Genomic DNA, 21719 nt, shown 5'->3' on the forward strand with positions numbered 1-21719 from the left:
CTATGTATGTTTCACTAGTTGTTAGTTCCCTTGTTTGTTAGTTGAACCACTTCAAGCTGTATCTTAGTTGAGTAATGAGCTCTGTGTTTCAGAATGAGTCTGACCAGTCAGTGGGCATATATGTGTGAAAATGTTGAATGGTTAATGGAATATTGTTTCTATTATTCCACTTGTACATGATATCCAAAAATCATCACTACAAGACCACTGATATGCTCTTGACAACCATAGCAAGTTCAGTCTGCATACATGACACAAACATAACAAGTTCAGTCTGCATACATGACATAACCCTAGCAAAGTCATCACAAGTTGTTCAGGCCTATAAGGCAATATATTATAAGTTGTCCATTCAACTTACAATACCATAAGTCATCACAAGTTGTTCAGGCCTATAAGGCAATACATTACAAGTTGTCCATTCAACTTACAATACCATAACAAGTTGTTCATGCACCTTTCAATGACATAACAAAGTTCCCAAAATATGGATCACAAGGATTCATTGCTTCATCAGTTTCCCTTGGCAGAAGAATTCTTCACCTTTGTGGCTAGTTGCTTCCTCCTAGGGGTCATCTTCTTGACTAGTGCAGGGTTTGGCAGAGATTCAGCCTTTGGAATGATCATTTCAAGGGGTTGTGGAGCTTCCAAGTTCAACCTCCTGCATTTGAAAGTGTTTTAGTGAGCTGTTGTCGAGATGGCAAGTTCCCGAGTCACAATTTAGGTTCAGATTTTACCTTGCTGCTGCTTCCTCTGCCTCTCTTTCCCTTGCTATTGCTGCCCTTGTTCTTGGAGTCCTTAGTGATGGTGCTGCTACTACTGGTGGAGCTGGTGAAGGCTCAGGTGCTACTGCTGGTGGTGGAGCTGGTGAAGGCTCAGGTGGTGCTGTTGTAGTTTCACTAGCTGGAGCAGGTTTATACTCCTTGTCAGCACCCTTCTTTGGCCCCTTTTTGGTCTTTGTCTTTCTTGTCCTCTTCTTGCAATTTCATTAAGTTAGTTAACAATGGTGAAAGAATTTTAGCAAAGGTAGGTTAGTAAGTTACCTTTTTTTGGTGCCACTTAGTGGGCACCTCCAACTAGTCCTTCTATGGCCTAATTCACCACAGCCCTTGCAAGTAACCTGCCTTGTGGCTTTGCCACTTCTCTCCAGGCATCCCTTAACCCTCTTCTTCCTTTGCCTCCTAAGTCCTCTTTTCTTCCCAATTGGTGGAAGAAGCTTGAATCCCTTCTCAACTACCGGCCACTGGCTCTTATTAGTGATGACAGGAATCATTCCTGCACATGCTGCTTGGAACTTGTGCACTAAGTAGGCCACATCCACTTATTGCTCCATATTTGGCTGCCTTTCAGCTGTTATGACTGCTAGTGCATGGGGACAAGGCTTGCCACTCACTTGCCACTCTCTACATGTACACTCATGTTGGTCCAGGTAGACAACATGCCTATTGACAACTTCATCATTGTACATGACTATCACCTCTGCTTGGTTGGGTCCACCCTTAGTTGCCTTCAGATGGTTCAGTCCCTTTGAGGTTGCATTTAGCTGATGAATTATTGCTGGTAGTATTAATCCTTTTAGGGCCTTGGATATCTTCCTTCTCTTCTCAAAAAGTACCATTGTCTTGTGCCTGATAGCATCAGCTAGAATGTCTAATGGTATATCTTTGTGTGCTTGGATCCATGCATTCCAAGATTCAGCCAAATTGTTATTTATGAAGTCACACTTGATCTCTTCCTTGAATCCACTCCTGGCCCATAGTAAACTGTGATGTTCTTTCAACCATGGAACAACTCCTGGATAGGCTTCAATAACTTTGTCCATCAATTTATTGAACTTCTCTACTATGCATGCCCTTGCTGCTGGCCACATGTACTTGGCATAGGCATTTCCTGTAAACCTTTTCTTCATATTTTCCATGAGATGCCTGAAACACTCTCTCTGCTCTACTCCAGGGAAAACCTTTTTCATAGCTACTTCTAGCCGTTTGCAGGCATCAATGCATATAGATAAGTGGTTCATTGGCCCTAAAGCTTTGCATAACTGTTCCATGAACCAAGTCCAATTATCCTTGGTCTCTAAATCAAAGAAGCCAAAAGCAATTGGGTACAACCAATTGTGGCCATCTATTGCATTGACTACAGGCATGTGGCCATTCCACTCACCATTGAGAGCAGTTGAATCTACACTAATATAGGGTCTACAGCCATCTCTAAATCCATCTATACTTGCTTTGAATGCACAAAAAAATCTACTAAAGTGTACCTTGCCTTCCACAATAACTATATCTATCTCAACTACAATACCAGGAGACCTAAGCTCAATCTCAGCCTTGAATCTAAACAAATAATCAAAACAATCATCCCACTTACCAAATAATTTATCTACAGCCCTCTGTCTACCATAAAATACAGTCTGATATGGAATCTTTATGTTGTACTTCTTCTCTAACTCTTCCTTCACAGCTTTGGGACCCATCTCAGGATTATCCTTCAATAGTGGTATAGCCCTCTCAGCAATCCACTTCTGGGATGCCATCCTCCCAAGAACTCTACTCTTTGAAGGACACTTGTGGGTACCCTTATTGATTTGGATCTGCACATACATGAAGAAATGTTAGAAATAGTTAAGATAAATTCATATACAACATGCAAATATCAGAAATAAGGTTACATCAAAAGGACAAAAAAAGTGTTAGTATTGGTACCCTGACACTGCCATCCTTCTATGTCCTAGCTCTAATTTTCCATGGGCAGCCCTTAGAACTACAGTAGCCCCTAAACCTCTCCTTGTTAGACTTCTCTGTCCCCAATTAAAACTCATTCACAATAGCATGCTGCCTAATTGCCATCCTAAAATCATCCATGCAAAGATACAGTGTCCCAACACTCATGTCAGGGTTGTCTCTATCACAACCAAACATTGGCTCATCTCCTAGGTCATCATTAACACGGATTGCTGCCTCATTCATTTCATCCTCCACATCAGCAGGTATGTTAGGAATAGGAACCTCATCTGCAGGAGCCTCATCTGCTGCCTTGAATCCAAAAGCCTCATAGATTTGATCCTCATCTACCACAGCATTAGCTTCACCATCACAGTTCTCATCAGCCAATATAGTCAATGTGTTCCAATCAACCACATTTTCTTCAGCTCTACCTTCTTCAGGAGTACTACAAGTGTCACCTAAGCCTTCTGCATTCTCTGCATGTCCTGCATTTGTCACACCAGATTGGGCAGCAGTAGTAGAAGACCCACCTTTGTTTGCTCTGCTAACATCATTCAGACCAACTGCATCTTTCTCAACAACATCACAGCTAACATGCATTACCTTCTCATCCATCCTAGACATTATCATCTCCTCAAACTGATCACTGCTAGTAACCTTCCACTCTGTTCCACTATCAATGTCAACACCCTAAATAAGCAGTTGCTAACTATGGCCCCAAATGATCTTGCTGGCCATATCATCTACAAAGCCATTCAGTGTGTACACATTGCTACTGTCAAACCATAGGTCATGTTCTTGAGCATCTAGGTCAACCACTCCATAGTCGTTAACCAAAGTGTATTTATCAACGCTAACATGGATTTTAAAAGCATTGCCAGGATCAATCCTAACAGTGACAAGCAAAACAAACAAATTGGGAGTTAGGACATCCCTCACATAAGGGATCCCCTCACATACATGCCATAACAATGAAACATACCACGGGGGGCACGAAGACAACACCATCGTGGCTAATGGTTTGCTCTACATCCGAATCCTACATCAACACATGAAAATTAGGAAACCCTAGCATCAGGAATCCCCCCATTCACAGATGCCACGCATAGGTAGAAGAAGGAAGTAGATCTAACCTTGTAGGCGTCGTGCCGTCCTGTGACTTGGCGCCGCCGTTGAGCTTCCGCCCGCCTACCTCGAGCTCGTGCCGCCACGAGGAATGAAAGGGGAGGGATGGGAAAATAGCGAGTGGACTGAACAGATGGGAGGAGACGGTGCTTGTTAAGCAATACATGGTAGGGGCAGAATGGTCTTTTGCCTTTGGTCTTCAAGCGTCAACGACCTGTTCCCAAGCTGGCTGGCTGATCTGGCATGCCACATTAGCAAAAATGGCTAAATATTAGACGAGTTACTATTTTTTGGGATATTTTTGTAGTTGCCACCACAAAGTTGGCAATCAGAGAGGCGGCCTCCATAAGAGTGGCAAATAATTAGATGTCCCCAAATCGACATATCCTTCATCACACAATTGCATCACTGCTGTCGGATTGGAATTCTCGAGAAGGATGAGGGCGTAGCTGTTGTAGTCCTCTACCGCCATTGTCGATTTGCCTGCACCGTCGTAGGAACAGAGCAACACCACGCTGTCCTGCACGGCTACTATATGAGCGTAGAGCAGCGCTGCCCACCCTGCCTTACCTGCGCTGCGGTGAGGAGGACACGATGAGGAGGAGAAAAGCCAAGCCCAAGCCTCCACCCCCTAAGAGTTCTCCGTCTAAGCCGCCGCCACTGCCAAATCGCCTGTGCCGCCATCGTCACCGAATCATCAATTTAATTAGAGGCTTTTACCACTGTGCCATTAAAAAAGTTTGTAATTACGCATAAGCCATTAAAAAAATTGAGCTCCCACGAGTGCCATCGTTCTGAATTTCTTTGTCCATCTGTATTCTATTTGTTTTTACCATTTGACAACCCTTACATATGGGGCTGGTCAATGTAAACGTCCAAAATACTCTTCTCTTTTCCTATCCTCTTGCTTCTTTCTTTCTCTCGAGTGGGGCCAAACTATTAGTGACTCGGCTCGACCTTCCTCCTCGCTGCGGCCAGCCTCGCGCATGCACCGATGCAGGGTGGAGCTCGCTCGCTCGCGCCCGCGCTTGCACCGGGGCGGAGCTCGCTCGCATGTGCTCGTGCTCGCGGTGGCCGGGCGGAGCTCCTCCGCACGTGCGCCTATGGTGGCCGGGCAAAGCTCGCTTGCGCCCATGCCCGTGGGTGGCCGGGGCAGAGCTGCCCTCCACGCGCACCCGTGGCGGCTCGGGCGGAGCTCCCCCCTGAGCGCGCTCACGGCGACCGGTCTTGGCGAGCAGGTCATCGATGGCGGAGAAGATGATGAGCTCGGCCTTAGCGCGGGAGGACTCGAGGTCACACGACGGCGAGATGTAGCACTGCACGTACGGCAGACACGTCTCCTCCTTAAACCCGGACCGCTCCAATAGCCTCGTCATGAACTGGACACTATGCTCGTCGAAGCCCGGGCACACGCGGGAGTGCTCCAAGAACATGCAATGCCCATGGTAGTCATAAGCACATGTACAACAAAATGGTGATGCTAGAATCATAAGCAGATATGCAACAGAAACTTGGGGGATGGGGAGTTAAGGTCTCATCGTGCAGGATTGCAGAGAGGCTCCCCATGGGCATGAAGTCGTAAACAAGTAGCTTTTCATCTTTGCTGTAGTAGTATGCACGGAGTGGCATAATGAACTCGTGTTGAAGCTCACCAATCTTAGAAATGCATTCATAGAACTCAGGTTCAGACAGAGTCACGTCCTTGAGGCGCTTCACGGCCACAGTTGCCCTAGACTCAAGCACTGCCTTGTATGTCCGTCCTGAACGCTCCTTTTCTGAGCACCTCAGCCGACGCGCACAGCAGATCCTCCAGGTCGAAAGGTGCCACGGCAACCGCTGAACTAAAGAAGACCAGCTTCTTACCAGACATCGACTGGCCGATAGGATCGTTGGCGCGGCCTATTGTGGCCAACGGCGCTACAAGCAGCGTCGCTGGTCATCTCGGGAGCTTTCCTGCCACCAGCAGCAGCAGGCGCTGGAGTAGGCGGCGACATCTCCAGAGACCACGTCTTGGTGCCCCCCGACTTGTGATAAAGGCAGACGAGGAGGAAGAGGAGAAATGCGGCACCCGCCGGAGAGCTTCTTGCTCTTATGGCCACTTTCTCACCCACTTCCACCATTGGTGCCGCCGCCACCGCCACTGCCACTGCCACTGGGAACAGGCGTCGGCGACAACGTCTGCTCCGCTGGAGCAGGGGAAGGGGAAACCTCGCCAGGGCAAGGCCCTAAGGGTCCGCTGCACAAGCCCGTCCCAGGAACAGCGGAGCGCGGCTACGACCGAAGTGAGGCCGTGATGGATCCGTTGAACGAAACATTGAACTGCTACAGCCGCGGTAGCTTCACATCTGAAATCTCGCCGTGAAAGTGATTATTCTCAAGGAGCAGGACACCGAGGTGCGTGAGGTTGCCGAGCTCCGCTGGGATGGCCCCTCGACAGGTCGTTCCCACCGAGCGAGAGCCTGACAAGCCCCGGGAGCACAAGAATCACCTGAGGGAACCCGCCCAACAGCCTGTTCCCGTTGAGGAAGATGTTTCGAAGCGCCGCGGTGGAGGCGAGGTCGACCGAGAGTGCGCCGGAGAGCCCGTTGAGGTGGAGGCTGAGCGTGTGGAGCGCCGTCAAGTTCCCTAGTGTCCCCAGTGGGAATCGCCCCCGAGAGGGTCGCCTCGGGGAGCCGTAGCACTACCATGCGGCCGTTCTCGCAGGAGACCCCGTCCACGAGCACGCACCCGCGACGTCCGAGGCGTTCCACGCCAGACGCCGCCCCACTGGTGTCACGGAACGCCAGGAGCGCTCGCGTGTCGCTCGCGAGGTCGTCGGCCCCCGCCTGCGCCTCCAGCGTCGCGACGATGAGCAGGAGCACGGGGAGTGCGGAATGGAGGCGCAAGAGAAAGAGAGAAAGGAAAAGTTTGGGTGGCTGACAAACAGACCCCACTGTAAGGTAAAATGGTTATTTCACCTGTCTGTTTGACATCGTTAAATAGAAAAGCGGACGGAATGGCTTGGAGAGCAAACAAGTTTAAAACGATAGCACTCGTGGGAGCTCAAATTTTTAATGGCTTGTGCACAAGTTTAAACTTTTTTAATGGCATACAGATAAAAGCCTCATTTGATTAGGGTTGGTGGAGGAGGGGGCGGGGAAGGAGACGGAATGGAGACGACGTCCACGCGATGAGTCACGGCCGGCGTCAAATGCCGTCCATACGTGCTCCCTGTACACACGTACAGCCTGCAGGTGGGCCCAATCGACGGCCAGACGTAGAAACTGGCAACACGGGTAGAGCTGAAATTGCAATGGCAAGCTTCCAATTAGATAAATTATAATGACAAATCTCAATAAAACGTCGTTTTTTAATGACACGAATCAAATTAATCTTTATTTTTACCAACCTCCACAAAAAGGGAAATTTCCTGTGAGCTATTAAAAAAGATCGTAATCCCCTATGAGCCACTGGTAAAGTTCAGCGGTCTTCAGCGTCACTGCTCCAACTTTTTTTTTGTCCTCCATGCCACAGCCGTCAGATTGGGCTCTAACGGTGTCAAATTGTAGCTGTGAAAAGTTAAAAATACCCTTAAGTCTAAATATGTCATTAATTTTTTTGAGCATCTTAACGACTTCAAATGGAAAAACTCAAAAATAGAAAGTTATAGATCTCGTCGAGATCTATAATTTGTATAAAAATTATCTTCATCTAATTTCGTAAAAAAAGATATGATTTGATATGATTAATATATCTTATAAAAATCATATCTTTGTGCGGTATTAAAAGAAGATAATTTTTATATGAAAATTATATATCTCGACGAGATCTAAAACTTTCTAGTTTTGAGTTTTTCTATTTGAAGTCGTTAAGATGTTAAAAAAAATCAATGACATATTTAAACTTAAGAATATTTTTGATTTTTCGCACCAGCAGTTGACATCTGTACGGAGGGTAAAAAAAAATTGAAGGCAGCGACGCTCGCCGATCTTTTCGTTACGATCTTTTTTTTTATGGCTCACTGGGAATTCTCTCTAAAAAAAAAAACACACACACACCCACCTCTTGCCTACTCCGTCAAACGACGATAACCGCTCGTCCCGAAACCCTAAGCTTGCCCCAAATCGTTCACCCAAACCCTAGCCCTAAACGGCTCGATGCTGTGAGACCAGCAACAGTGCCCATGGCTCTGGACGGCCCGGCGGAGCGACGGGACGAGGTACAGGTGGCGATGGGGAACGGAAACGGCGTTGCGCCGTCTCAACCGTCGCGGCCAGCCGGTCGGCCAGCGGCGACGGCGGCGCCATACGCGGACCGGCGGCTGCGGCTTAACCCAAATGCGGAGCTCAAGCCGCAGGACTACAGCGACGTGCGCGGCGAGTACGCGCCGGCCGTGTACAGCGCACTCGAGCGGCATCTCCCACCCAGCCTCCTCGATGCCGACCGTGATGTCAAGCTACACTTCATGCGGGACATTCTCGCGCGCTACTGGCCCCAGGGCGAGCGTAACAAGGTCTGGCTTTCGATTCCTCTCAGTCACGTGCTGATGTACAGCATTGCAGGATTCGCGCAAATGTTTTTTTTGTGTTATTTTTATTGTTATAAGAAGTTTGGTTTTGCTAGGGTCCTGAGCGGCACTTGAATAACTATTTTGGCAAATCACTTTAAGTTTCAATACATTTGGATTTTGCTTCAATGTTAGTGCCCGTCGCACTAGCGTCAACTTTTTTGAGGAAAGTGGCAATTTGGGTCATGGGTTGGGTTAAGACTGGGTTTGGTCTGCAAGGAGATAGTTTGGCAAATTGGCAGGGGCTGTGGGTGTGGCACTGGCGAGCAATCAGAGACTTTTAGTTTGGAGATGGGCAGCTTCGATGCCTAGTGTAACTGGGAGCATATTTAAGAAAAAATCTTGGTTAGGGTTAAAAGACATTTTGATCGTGGCTGTCTAGGAATGTTGTTCTAAGCTCGAAAGAGTTTGTTTTGTTGAAAGACATTTGATCGTGGCTGTCTAGGAATGTTGTTCTAAGCTTGAAAGGGTTTGTTTTGAACGAGTGACGCTGATTATTCTGAGTGCCTAGGCAGATGGCGTGGGTCATTGAGATACAAAGTAATAAAAGCGAAGAAAAAAAGGAAAAGAAAAGATTAACTAGGCTGCCAAAATCACCTATGCTGCCCAAAACTTACAACTTTATGAAGGTATCGGGCTGATGCAAACAGCTGTCCCCATCTCCTTCCTCCCTTGTTCTCTCTATGCTTCCATACAAATTAGTGCCACTGGCAACAACCAACAAATCGGTAGTGGGCAGCAAAATTGGTTGCCCATGGTTTTCTTTCCTTGGCACTCCACCGATGAGGTCATCTGCCATTCTCGCTCCGCCAATGAAGTGCGCCTTCCATGCTCTTTCGGTGATGTTTTGCCATCTGCGCTTTACCAACATTGTTTACCATTGTCCTCCCCATTTACAAAGCATGGTTAGGTTAGCCTGACCTTTCTCTTACCCCATTCTATGTTGGTGCCTGAAACCCCATTCTATGTTGGTGCACCTTTCTCTTACCCCATTCTATGTTGGTGCACCTTTCCATTTACAAAGAATGGCAATAACCTGTTGGAATGGCGATGTTGACCCCCGTCGTCTTCAGCCCTTGATTCAGAACAGCATCCCAGGGTTTTGGAAAAGTGAGGTCAACCCTGAATCTGGCAACTATGATTTGGTGGGCTTGTGGTGACTAAGGTCATGCTGCTAGTGTTAACAGAGGTGTATTTTGACTCTTGAAAATGTCATAATTAAAACACTGCCTTTCACTATGTTTCTCCATGGCCTCAGGAGAATACGATTCATTACAATATTTCCACTCCATACCCCTGATTAAATGCCTTGGAAGAAGAGAGGTTGTTATATCATGTTAATAGGAGTTTGTATGGTCATTTCGTATTATTTTCTTTCTGGAATCCATACTTCCTTGATTAGTGCCTATGGTATGCGAAGGACATAGTGAAATGGAGGGAGGATATGAGATGTACAGTACATCATTGTGCTGTTTATGGCTTTCTTTTCAGTTCAGTTTTGTTTGCAAGAATTTTAACATCACTAAATTTTCATGGAGATCATTTCATTTTACTACCTTATCATAAATTAGCTTGCTACTAAGGCTCTCATGTCAAGTATCTTCATACAGGTGCAAAGGCACAGAGAATACAGACAGAGGATACTCCACCTTTACAAGGTTTGCAGTTCACTCTTATTCATATGTGCAGTACTATAGCTAGATTGCCCGTGAAATATTTAATATGGCCAATTGTCATGTTTTGGAAGCCTTAGATTTTAATTTTTCTGTTTGATTAGTTCTGTTGGGATAACAATTTAGCAAACTGCTATGAGACGTGTATTGCTCAGTTGTATTGTTCATATCCAATCTGTTACCTCGCTCGGCTGCCGTTTACCTCCACGGTAGACGCTTACATGGAAGCCTTCCAGGCCCGGGCAGCGCACGCGGGCACCCTGACGGCGCTCCAGAAGGCGCAGCTTTTCACCGGGGGACTGCCTGAACAGATCCGCGTCGAAGTGGAACTCCAGGAGCCTCAAGACCTGCAGCGAGCCATGCGACTGGCGCGGGCGTACGAGCGGCGCAACACAGCCGCGCTACTGGCCCTACCGGCGCCCGCTGCGCGCCCACCGCGCCGCCCACTTCCTGCCCTACCGGCCCCAACCCCGCCAACCGGCGCTGCGACGTCCAGTGGGTCGAACGCTCCAGCAGCGCGCCCGTTCAAGCGCCTGTCACCGGAGGACATGGCCCTTCGCCGCAAGCAGGGGCTGTGCTATAACTGCGACGAGCCGTACGTCTGGGGGCACAAGTGTGCGCGCCTCTTCTTCCTGGAGGTGGCGGATTACACGGTCGAAGAACCCGCCGAGGACGACCCAACACCAGCGGCGGACATCACTGAGAACCCGCCGTTCGACCCGGAGGCCCCCATGATCTCCCTCTCCGCGATCACCGGCATCCGCACGGAGGAGACGATGCAGCTCCGCGTTCATCTGGGCTGCCACGAGCTCACGGCCCTGCTCGACTCCGGGTCCACGCACAACTTCATCAGCACCGGGGCAGCGAGGCGCGTCGGCCTCCCCTTCAGCGACAGTGCGGGCGCGCACGTGGTCGTCGCGAACGGCGATCGCGTGACCTGCCGCGGCCTCGCCTCGGCCGTGGGCGTGCGCATCGGGGCGGAGACGTTCAAGGTCGACTGCTACTCGATTCCGCTGGAGTGCTACGACATGGTGCTTGGCATAGCCTGGCTGCGGACTCTCGGTCCGGTACTGTGGGACTTCGACACCCTCTGCATGGCCTTCAACCGTCAGGGACGCCGGGTCCTTTGGCGGGGCATCGGGGCCTCGGGCGCGCCCGGCCAGTTCACAGGACGCCTCCATGCTGGTCGTCTCTACTCCGCCAAGGGCACCGAGGGGGCCTTGCTGGAACGCCTCCTTGATGCTTACGACGACGTCTTCGCAGCACCTACGGGCTTGCCGCCGGCGAGGCCCTGTGATCACCGGATCCACCTCAAACCGGCCACCGAGCCTGTCGCCGTTCGGCCCTACCGCTACCCCCAGCTACAAAAAGATGAGCTGGAACGGCAATGTGAAGAAATGCTGCAGCAGGGAGTCATCCGCCCCAGCACCTATCCATTTTCAGCGCCTGTACTCGTTGTCAAAAAGGCAGACGCCTCCTGGAGGTTCTGCGTGGACTACAGGGCGCTGAACGCAGCGACGGTGAAGGATAAGTTCCCCATCCCTGTGGTGGAGGAGCTCCTCGATGAATTGCATGGCGCCAAATTCTTCACCAAGCTAGATCTCCGGTCCGGATACCATCAGGTTCGCGTGCATCCTGATGACGTAGCCAAGACGGCGTTCCGGACACATCAGGGCCATTTCGAGTTCCTCGTCATGCCCTTCGGGCTCTCAAATGCGCGTCCACGTTCCAGGCGCTCATGAACTTCGTCCTCAAGCCGTTCCTGCGCCGGTGCGTCCTTGTTTTTTTTGATGATATACTGGTGTACAGTACTACCTGGACAACACACTTGCAGCAGATTCGCACCGTTCTCGACGTCCTCCGCGAGCACCGCCTCCACATCAAGCGCTCCAAGTGTGCTTTCGCTGAACCGTCGGTGCATTACCTCGGTCACGTCATCTCCGGGGAGGGCGTCGCCATGGACACCGCCAAGGTGAGCGCGGTCCAGGCGTGGCCGCAGCCAAGGGCAGCCAGGGGGCTGCGCGGCTTCTTGGGTCTCGCTGGGTATTACCGGCGCTTCATCCGCGACTATGGGACCATCGCCGCCCCCCTGACGCAGCTGCTGCGCAAGAACAGCTTCCAGTGGACAGAGGCGGCGTCCACAGCCTTTGCTGCGTTGAAGACGGCGCTATCTACAGCGCCCGTGCTGCACCTGCCGGATTTCAGCCGCGACTTCATTGTCGACTGCGACGCCTCTAGCTCGGGGTTCGGCGCGGTCCTGCACCAGGACGCCGGCCCGATCGCCTTCTTCAGCAGGCCGTTCGCCGCGCGTCACCTCAAGTCCGCAGCCTATGAACGGGAGCTCATCGGGTTGGTGCAGGCGGTCCGCCATTGGCGGCCCTACCTGTGGCGGCGCGCGTTCATCGTCCGCACCGACCACTACGCCCTGAAGTTCCTCCTTGATCAACGACTCTCGACGATCCCGCAAAACCATTGGGTGAGCAAGCTGTTCGGCTATGATTTCAGGGTGGAATTTCGCCAAGGCCGCCTCAACGTCGTCGCCGACGCACTGTCCCGGCGGGACGGCGACACACCACTGCTCGCGGCGCTCCCAGGCCCAGCGGCCTCTCTCGCAGCGCTGTCTGCCCCTGCGTTCCAGCTCTTCGCTGATCTGCGCAGTGAGCTAGAGGCCTCCGCTGATCTGCGCGCCCGTCGCGACGCCGTCATGGCGGGCGCCCATGGTGAGGACTGGCGGGTGCACGAGGGTCTCCTCCTCCATCACGGTCGTGTGTTCATCCCCGCTGCGTCCCAGGTGCTCGACGACGTGCTTCAGCTCACGCACACCGGGGCACATGAAGGCGTCCAGAAAACACTTCAGCGCCTTCGCGCCGAGTTCTATGTGGAGCACGACCGGCGCGTCGTTCGCGATTTCGTGCGGGCTTGCGCGACGTGCCAGCGCAACAAGACCGAGGCTCTCCACCCGGCCGGCCTTCTTCAGCCTCTGCCGGTGCCGTCCAGGGTGTGGGCGGACATCTCCATCGACTTCATCGAGGCGCTGCCCAAAGTCCACGGTAAAAGCGTGATCCTCACCGTCGTGGACAGGTTTTCGAAGTACGCCCACTTCATCGCCCTGGGGCACCCGTACACGGCAGCTTCGGTGGCCCGCGCCTTCTTCCACAACATCGTTCGGTTGCATGGCTTTCCCGACTCCATCGTCAGCGACCGCGACCCCGTCTTCACCGGTCGCGTCTGGCGTGCTCTCTTTCGCCAGGCGGGTGTCCAGCTGCGCCTCAGCACGGCCTTCCATCCCCAGACGGATGGCCAGTCCGAGGCCGTCAACAAGACAATCGGCATGTACTTGCGTTGTCTCACCGGCGACCGCCCCCGGGATTGGCTGGATTGGCTTCCATGGGCCGAGTTCTGCTACAACACGGCCTTCCATTCGGCGCTCCGCACGACGCCATTCACCGTCGTCTATGGGCGGCCTCCGCCCGACTTGCTGCCATACACGCAAGGACAGGCGCACACGGCGGCCGTTGATGCCATGCTGGCTGACCGCGACGAGTTCCTGGCAGAAGTTCGCGCACGCCTCCTTCAAGCTCAAGAGCATGCCCGTCGTGCCTATGACGCCAAGCACCGCGAGCTCACATTCTCTGTTGGCGATTGGGTGTGGCTCCGGCTTCTTCATCCCCCGACGAAGGCGCTGGTGCCTGGGGGCCGGGGCAAGTTGGGGCCGAAGTTTGCTGGTCCGTACCAAGTCGTTCAGCAGATCAACAAGGTGGCTTATCGGCTGCGCCTACCCGAGGGCGCCCGGATTCATGACGTCTTCCACGTGGGGGTGCTCAAGCCATTCCGTGGTGATCCCCCAGCAGACGTTCCGGCGCTGCCGCCGTTGCGCCACGGGCGTCCGCTCTTGCGCCCAGAACGTGTGCTGCGTTCCAGCCTGCGCCGCGGGGAGTGGCACGTTCTCGTGCAGTGGGCTGACATGCCGGCGTCGGAAGCCTCCTGGGAGCATGCTGCAGAATTCAAAGTGGCGCACCCCGACTTTCAGCTCGAGGACGAGCTGTTCCCCGAGGAGGGGAGAGATGTTATGGTGGGCCGGACCTACCAGAGAAGGAGGAGGAATAGTGGCTGAGAGAAGGGGGGGAAACGCGCGAGGCGCGTTGGGCGCGGTCACCGCGCCCCAGGCCGGTTTTCCCCTTCAGCGAGAGTTTGTTAGATCGGGAGAGAAAATAGGGATTTGTTTCTATCTTTGTAACAAGAAAGCCTATATGGCATAGACAGTGAATTAAGGAAAGGGTAGCCTGGCATTGAGATTCATCGGCATCTCTGTCAACCTCGCCCCCTCCAAACCCTCAGCTGCAGCACGGCGCCGTCACGCCGCCGTCCTGCCAAGCCGCGGCTCGCCTCCTCCCCTCCATACTTTCTCCGCAGCAAGGCGCGCCGTAACATACCTACTGGTGTGTTTGGCAACTAGGTGGGAAGAGGCATGGGATTTAGTGATGGGAGTTGATAGAGAGAGTTAAGGTGGGAAATTGACTTTTAGTCCCAATCCCTTGTTTGGTTCGTGGAGGGAAATAAGAAAGGGAATTTAAGAGGGAAGTCATATCCCCTGTTTGGTGTGGAGTTTTTTTGGGGAAAATTAAAAGAGAAATCATGATGGACGGTGAGGATCTATTGTTCTTTTATTAAGAACACAATTCCCACCTAATTACCACCCCTCCCCTAGGGAATTGATTAATGGCAGTTGGTCCTCTAAACTCCCTTTCCCCTTCCCACCCAAACTCCCATTCCCATGAAACAAACAAAAGATTTTCTAAACTCCTATCTCCAAACTCCTATTCCCTGCTTTCAATTACCCCCAACCAAACAAGCCGGTGACAGTCTATAAGTTATTCTGTATCAGAAGTTCATTGCCCGGCAACGCACTGGGCTGAATTAGGTTTAAGTTTGTCCAGTACACTAGATATCTGCAAATTACATAGACAAAGAGTTCACATCCGGCATGCTATGCTGGTTCCATGGATGATGCTTCAAGCTAGTTTGCCATAATCTATGAGTTTCACAACAGGCCTATACCTAGAACACATGCTTCATGTAATTATAGGGCTGAGGATTTGGGTGTAACTCTGACAATATATTTGTTCTGTCAGGTTTGTAAGATAATCTGCTGCATTCTTCTGATCTTTTGCTACAGCAGGGGTTAGGCAATAGGTCAAACTTTGCTGTCCTATATCTACTGTAGCAGCATGACAATAGTGCCAAGTAGTGGCTGATCTGAGCCCAGTAGTATGTAGCTGTAGCAAGTAGTGGCTATAGTAGAAGTTGTGGTACTAGTGTACCTTGTAGGTGGTAGGTAAGAGTTGTATATATCACTAGTTTGCTTGGAAATGAAAGAGCATTTCAATTCCTGCACTTGTTGTGCGTGTGCTCACTTGTGCTGTGTTCTGTACTCACCCCCTCTTCTATCTCCATCCAAAGGTGCTGTGCTAAGTTGCACGGATACGGATACGTGTATCGGTATCGGAAGGATACGGATACGCGGATACGGCAATTTCCCAAAAAACCTGATACGCGGATCGTTTACTTTTAAAAAATAAAATAATAATAATAATGCAGGTCTGAATTAAAACTGATAACAATAAAACATCGCAATTAACTACTTAAGTGTACTATTATTACAGAATAACAGGTCTCAACTCTCAATTATAGTAGTCTCAAATTTAGGAAATTAATAAAAGGCATTCAGGCTTGCAATTCATGCAGCAGCAAGTTCCTATTCCTCATTTGTCTCATTGTCATCCGCGACATCAACCTGCGGAGCATCTGAACCAAAAGTCTCTAGCACTTGCAGTCGTGCTATGGCTGCAGTCGCTGGTCAGCTAGCTGGTGGCGCTCGGTGTTGTCCTCAGTGACGAGAAAGTTATCGCCAAGTACCTATGGGCCGTGCTTGCCAAATTTGTGCAGATCGTGATCTCGATTGAGACGCTGATCGACTTGTCATCGATGTTCTCTCTCGAGGACGTGACAGGGCGCTTGAAGGTGGTGGAGGATCGCGCGGAGACGGCGATGATGACGGCCGACGGTAGGTTCCTGCTGACCAAGTGGGCGGCTCGCATGCGCGGACGACAGTCCGGGGAAGGTTCCAGCCTTGGCGGCACAGGGAAGCACTGCGGCAAGGCCCCACAGAAGAAGGACGACAGCGACGGGTTTGCGTCCTCTCGACAAGGACACTTGTCGCAGATGTGGGAAGATGGGCCATTGGGCCCAGGATTGCAAGAATCTCAAGAATCACTAACAGGCGGATGATGACGAGCCGATGATCCTGATGACGGAGTTGTGTGCGCTGAAGGAAGCAGTTGAAGAGCCAGTGTCAAGGGAGGAGAGGAGCTCTACGGAATGGGGGAAGGCGAAGCAGAGCGTCTCCCTTGATGAGTCGTGCACCTAAGTTCATCTTGGAAGCGAGGGTGGCGACGGGGAGCAGAGGTGGCACCTGGACACTGGAGTCAGCAACCACATCATTGGTGACAAGGACACATTCACGGAGCTGGACGACGGCGTGGTCGGCTCCATGAAGTTCGGCAACACAAACCTTTGGACTCAAGGATCTGCCGCCACAACTCCAGTTTCCTATTTACTCCTGCCTGGCTTTCATCAACTAGCACTACATCGTCTGCAAAAAGCATACACCAAGGGTTTCTTTTATTTTTTATTTTTTGTTGTGTTCTATTATTCTTGTCATCTCTTATTCTTTTTTATTTATCTTTCTTTTCATCTTTTATTTCTTTTTTATTTTTATTTTATTTTCTTCTATTTCTTTTTCCTTTTTCTTTTTCGGTGGTCTTTTATTATTCTTTTTGTTTGCAAGTCTTCCTGCCACCCGGGTCAGGCGTCCCCATCTTCATCCACCACGGTTCGCACATCGTGGATCTGTATTCGTGTCGCCGTCAACCTTTCACCGATTCCACTCGTTACTTGAGTCCGTGCCATCCGCGTGACCGTTGCGCGACCTGCCTCAGCTATCAGTTAGAGTCATGAGTCCGCCCGTCATGGACATCTTCAGTGCCGCATGTACACGCGACCATCATGGGAGTCCATGCCGTCTATGTGCCTATCGTGGGATTCATCGTCCGCGCACTTGTCGTGGCCCCTTATCGAATCGTCGCGAACTGGCTGCCTCAGGCGCCCGTCGTGGCCCGTAGTCTGCCCATCATGATCAATGGTTGTTTGTTTGTCGTCATCACCATTCTATCCTACTGCTTGCCATCTTGCAGCAATGACCTTTCCATTCTTTCTTTGGCTTGATTTGACACATATCTCGTCCAAAGTCTCCAAAGCAAGGTTCATATTTGAAGAGTTGAAGTACCGTTTGTGAAGACTTGAGGTATTTGCTGAAGTACGGGTTGTGAATGCAGTACCCTCTTGTGGGGGTCTTTTTCTTCATCGACAATCGACATTGGCCAAGAGTTGCACTCTACGACGGCATCTTTGATTTTAGATTTTGGATGTATTAGTCTTTTGTTTTCAGTCTAGTGCATAGTGTCAACTCTCCAAATGCATTGACATTGCATTCATGTTGCATTTGAGAGGGGGTGTTAAGGTGTAATACTCAAGGGTATTAGTGTAATCTCCTAGTCTAGTGTTTCCCCTCTTGTGTCTCTCATCTACTCTATATATAGTTGCCATTGGGCCTCAATACTATCACCATTTCAGTCTCCCTTATTTGTAACATTCTTAACATTGTTTATTCCTCTTTTTCTTCTAGAAGAAACTCACCTCTTTTATTTGTTTGTTTCTGGCAGCCTCTTCATGAAGAATTATACAATATGCATCCTTCAGTGTTCTTCTTACCAACATTCCTTGAAGCAGTTAGGAGCAATACAGAAGAAAGCTTTAGAAGTATTATGACTGAGCCAATTCCTGGTGTTTATTCGTTTGCTATGTTGCAACCTACTTTCTGTGAGATGTTATTGGAGGAGGTATGGTATATTAAGGACAAAAATAAGATTTGTTTCAAACTTTGTTCATCAATTTCTAATTTTGTGCACCTTTGTAGGTAGAGAACTTTGAAAAATGGGTCCATGCTATGAAATTTAAGATAATGAGGCCAAATACAATGAACAAGTATGGTGCTGTCCTTGATGATTTTGGCCTGGAAGCTATGCTGAACCAGTTCATGGAACAGTTCATAGCTCCAATTTCTAAAGGTTGTCTGAATGACTGCTACATTATTACAGATAGCAATCACTTTATTTTAGTTCTTGTTTCTCATTAATCTTATGCTCTGGGTTGATCTTTAGTTTTTTATCCTGAGGTTGGTGGAGGAACATTGGACTCCCATCATGCTTTTATTGTTGAATATGGGAAAGACAGGGATCTTGAACTAGGTACGTTCCTGCACTATATTCAAAGAATGCCAGAAAACTCGTAGTTAGAAACACCTTGAAGTGCCCAAGGAATGCATTGTCATAAGTTTTTCGTTTGCTTTTAATATTTTTGGTTCACATGTAAGTTGAATGTACATGCTATTGGAGGAATCACCTGCAAAAAATCATGGAGTCTATTCACAAGTTTCATAACCGGGATATCAAATAGGATATCCAGTTGTTGCTAGTTACCAGCCTTTGAACCTACTGTCTTACACCTTTCTAACACAAAACATCATGAAAGTAAAGCTGATGTCTCGTCATAGACAATAAGAAATTTAAATGTCTGAGGACATGATGTGTAAATGTGATTCTGCACTCACATGCATCACCTATAATCCTCACTGTCTGTCCCTTCTTTGAGATTTGTTGGAGAAGAAATTAAGTACAATTGAGATGTGAATTTTCTTTCATCATAGCATATACAAAGGTTACTCGTCAGATAAATATGTTCTTTTTTTCTATTAGCAGAATCCTTACTGTTATATGGTAACAAATCAAAAGAGCAATGATTGAAAATACTAGATATCTGATATTATTTTGAACTTTTACCTTTTAACAAATTTTGATTAAAACTTTGATATGCTATAGGTGGATGATTATCAAAGGAAAATTTTTATTAAGAACTATTGGTTAAATAAACTCTCTTCTGTCCTAGTGTATGTAGCTTTAACTAATGACAACTAGATTCATTTTCCAACTGCATCTTCTAGCCCTTATGCCCTGAACATCTTCGAAAGGCAGGAAGCCCATTCTGCCTCTTGTGAGAAGTGATGTGACATATTAAGTTAGTAGAAAATTGTACCCTGCCTTCATGCTTTTCAGGAAAATCTAGCTTACCATATAATTTTATGATGTTAAGATTAGTTGAATTCTTATAGCTGCATATATGTACCACGTTGCTAATCTCTCTAAGGTTCATTATCATACTTCTTTTTCTTCCTTTGTAATATCAAGATGAACGTATGGTTCCTGTTAGAATAGGCGCCCTAATGGGCTGGCCTAGCCTGTTAGGCTGGCTGCCTTAGGGGTTAAGATAGATAGATTACATTGATAAGGCAAGGATCACCATTGATTGGGTGTTTCTATAAATCCCTATTGATCCTTGCCTATATATTGTACCCTGTACTGCTGCTAATCTATCAATCAATTCCCGAGACCTATTCGCTCTCATGGTATCAGCCGCCTAGGTTTAGGTCTCCTCTTCCGCTGCCCACTCCACGCGCGCCGACCCCTCGCCGCGCTGCGCCCCTCCGCGCGCCGGTACCCTCCGTGCTGCGCCACCATGCCCTCCACCCCTCCAGCAACCCCTAGGGCTGGGGACGATCTGGCCGCCTCCTCTGCCACCATCCAGGAAGATGCCGTCGCCCAACGCCTCGCCGCGGAGAAGGCCAACGAGGCTGCCGCCGCTGCTCAGCGTCTCGAGCGCGAGCGTCAGGCTGCGCATGATGCTGCCCTAGCACGCGCCCTACGGGCCGAGGAGGAGGCCACAGCCGCGGCTAAGGATCGCGACGCCACCGCCCAGCGCGCTAGCGAGGCACTTCAGCGCCGCCACCCGATCTTCGGGCTGCCATGCTGCATCACAAGGCCGTTGCCCTTTTGCAGCTCCTGCTCAGGCTGTTGCGGTCAGCAACATCCGGAACCACGTCACCACCATCCTCGACGTCGATTCCGGTAACTTCAACCGCTGGCGTGATCAGTTCCTTCTCATCCTCGGCAAGTTCTCCCTCCAGGATCACGTTCGAGAGGAACCTCCAGCCCCAATTCCTCCTGATTGGGCCCGGATGGACTGTGTCGTCAAGTCCTGGATCGTCGCCACGCTCACCGACGATCTTGGCGAGATCATCTCCGCCCAGGGCTCCACCGCTCGGCATGCCTGGCTCGCCGTCGAGTCGCAGTTCCTTGGCAACCGCGAGGCTCGCTCCATCCACCTCGAGACGCGGTTTCGCAACTTCGTCCAGGGCGACCTCTCTCCGTCACTGACTACTGCCGCAAGCTGAAAAAGATGGCCGATGATCTCACGGCCCTTGGCGAGGCCGTCACCGACTGCACGCTCGTCCTCAACGTGATCCGCGGCCTCAACGAGCGCTTCAGCCACGTTGGGACGCTCCTTCGTCGCGCTCGACCGTTCCCCACCTTCCTGGAGGCTCGTGACGACCTCATCCTCGAGGAACTCACCATGGAGACCCGCAAGGACGCACCTGCCACTGCGCTCGCCGCCTCCACCACTCCCAGTCCTGCCCCTGCGTCCTCCGGCACGGGCGCTGGTGGGAACTCCAAGCCGCCTAACAACCGTCGCAGCAAGCGCGGCGGTGGCGGCAAAGGCAACAACGGCGGTGGCCCTCCTGGACAGGGGTCACGCCCCACTGGTGGCGCACAGCAGCAGCCGGCCGGCCGGCGGGCGGCCATGGCCCAGCGTCTACAACCCCTGGACCGGGACCATTCAGATGTGGCCAGGGGGACCTCGTCCACCGCTGGCACCCATCCCAGTGCCTCCTCACCTGCAGGCGCAGCAGCAGGCACAACAGCAGGCACAATAGCACTGCGCAGCAGCAGGCGCAGCAGCAGGCCTTCCTCGCCCAACAGCAGCAGCACGCCCTTGCTGCCCACCAGCAGGCCGCTGCCCTCCTTGCTCCTGATGGCACTGGACAGTGGGTCGCCCCTGGGTATTACAACCCGGTGGCCGGCCTCCCCTCTTGGGACCCGACGGCCCTCGCCTCCACCTTCAGCACAACGTCGCTGACCCCTCCTACGACCAACGAGTGGTACTTCGACTCAGGTGCTACTTCACATATGACATCCCAGTCCTCCTCTCTTTCACATGTTCTTCTCCCGCGGTACCCTACTCCTTCATCCATTGTTGTCGGTAACGGCTCTCTTCTTCTTGTCACGGCCACTGGCTCTACAAGGTTGTCTCGTAATTTACGTCTTAATAATGTCCTTGTGTCGCCACAAATTATTAAGAATCTTATCTCTGTTCGCCAATTTATTACCGACAATAATTGTTCTGTTGAGTTTGACCCCGCTGGTTGTTCTGTGAAGGTTCTTCCATCTCGGACCGAGATCGTCAGGTGCAATAGCGCTGGGCCGCTATACCCTCTGCGCCTACCCCCAGCACACTCCCTTGTCGCCCAGGCTTCCTCCCCGCTGTGGCATTGGCGTCTTGGCCACCCCGGTCATGAGGCGTTGTCGAAGCTCGCGTCTAGTGTCTCCTGTCATATTCAGGATTGCTCCGAGTTATGTC

General features: G+C 50.6%; 1 protein-coding gene and 2 pseudogenes across 3 annotated transcripts in view; 1 reads left to right on the top strand and 2 right to left on the bottom strand.

Annotated features, from left to right (window-relative positions):
* Nucleotides 1–1039: 1039 nt before the first annotated feature.
* On the bottom strand, nucleotides 1040–2146 carry LOC136461467 (uncharacterized; annotated as a pseudogene).
* Nucleotides 2147–5300: 3154 nt separating this feature from the next.
* Nucleotides 5301–6823, bottom strand: LOC136460622 (probable inactive receptor kinase RLK902; annotated as a pseudogene).
* Nucleotides 6824–7879: 1056 nt separating this feature from the next.
* The window catches only part of LOC136456061 (2-oxoglutarate and iron-dependent oxygenase domain-containing protein CP2-like), a 29409-nt gene continuing 15569 nt past the window's right edge, over nucleotides 7880–21719 (top strand). For all 3 annotated transcript variants that reach the window (XM_066455819.1, XM_066455820.1, XM_066455821.1), the window contains exons 1-5: nucleotides 7880–8343; nucleotides 10008–10055; nucleotides 17852–18028; nucleotides 18106–18256; nucleotides 18350–18436. In XM_066455819.1, the coding sequence (XP_066311916.1) occupies nucleotides 8014–8343; nucleotides 10008–10055; nucleotides 17852–18028; nucleotides 18106–18256; nucleotides 18350–18436 (793 nt within the window). In that variant the 5' untranslated portion in view covers nucleotides 7880–8013. The remainder of the gene's footprint in view (nucleotides 8344–10007; nucleotides 10056–17851; nucleotides 18029–18105; nucleotides 18257–18349; nucleotides 18437–21719) is intronic.

This window comes from Miscanthus floridulus, chromosome 6 (assembly GCF_019320115.1).
Source record: "Miscanthus floridulus cultivar M001 chromosome 6, ASM1932011v1, whole genome shotgun sequence".
In the NCBI taxonomy this organism is placed as follows: domain Eukaryota; kingdom Viridiplantae; phylum Streptophyta; class Magnoliopsida; order Poales; family Poaceae; genus Miscanthus; species Miscanthus floridulus.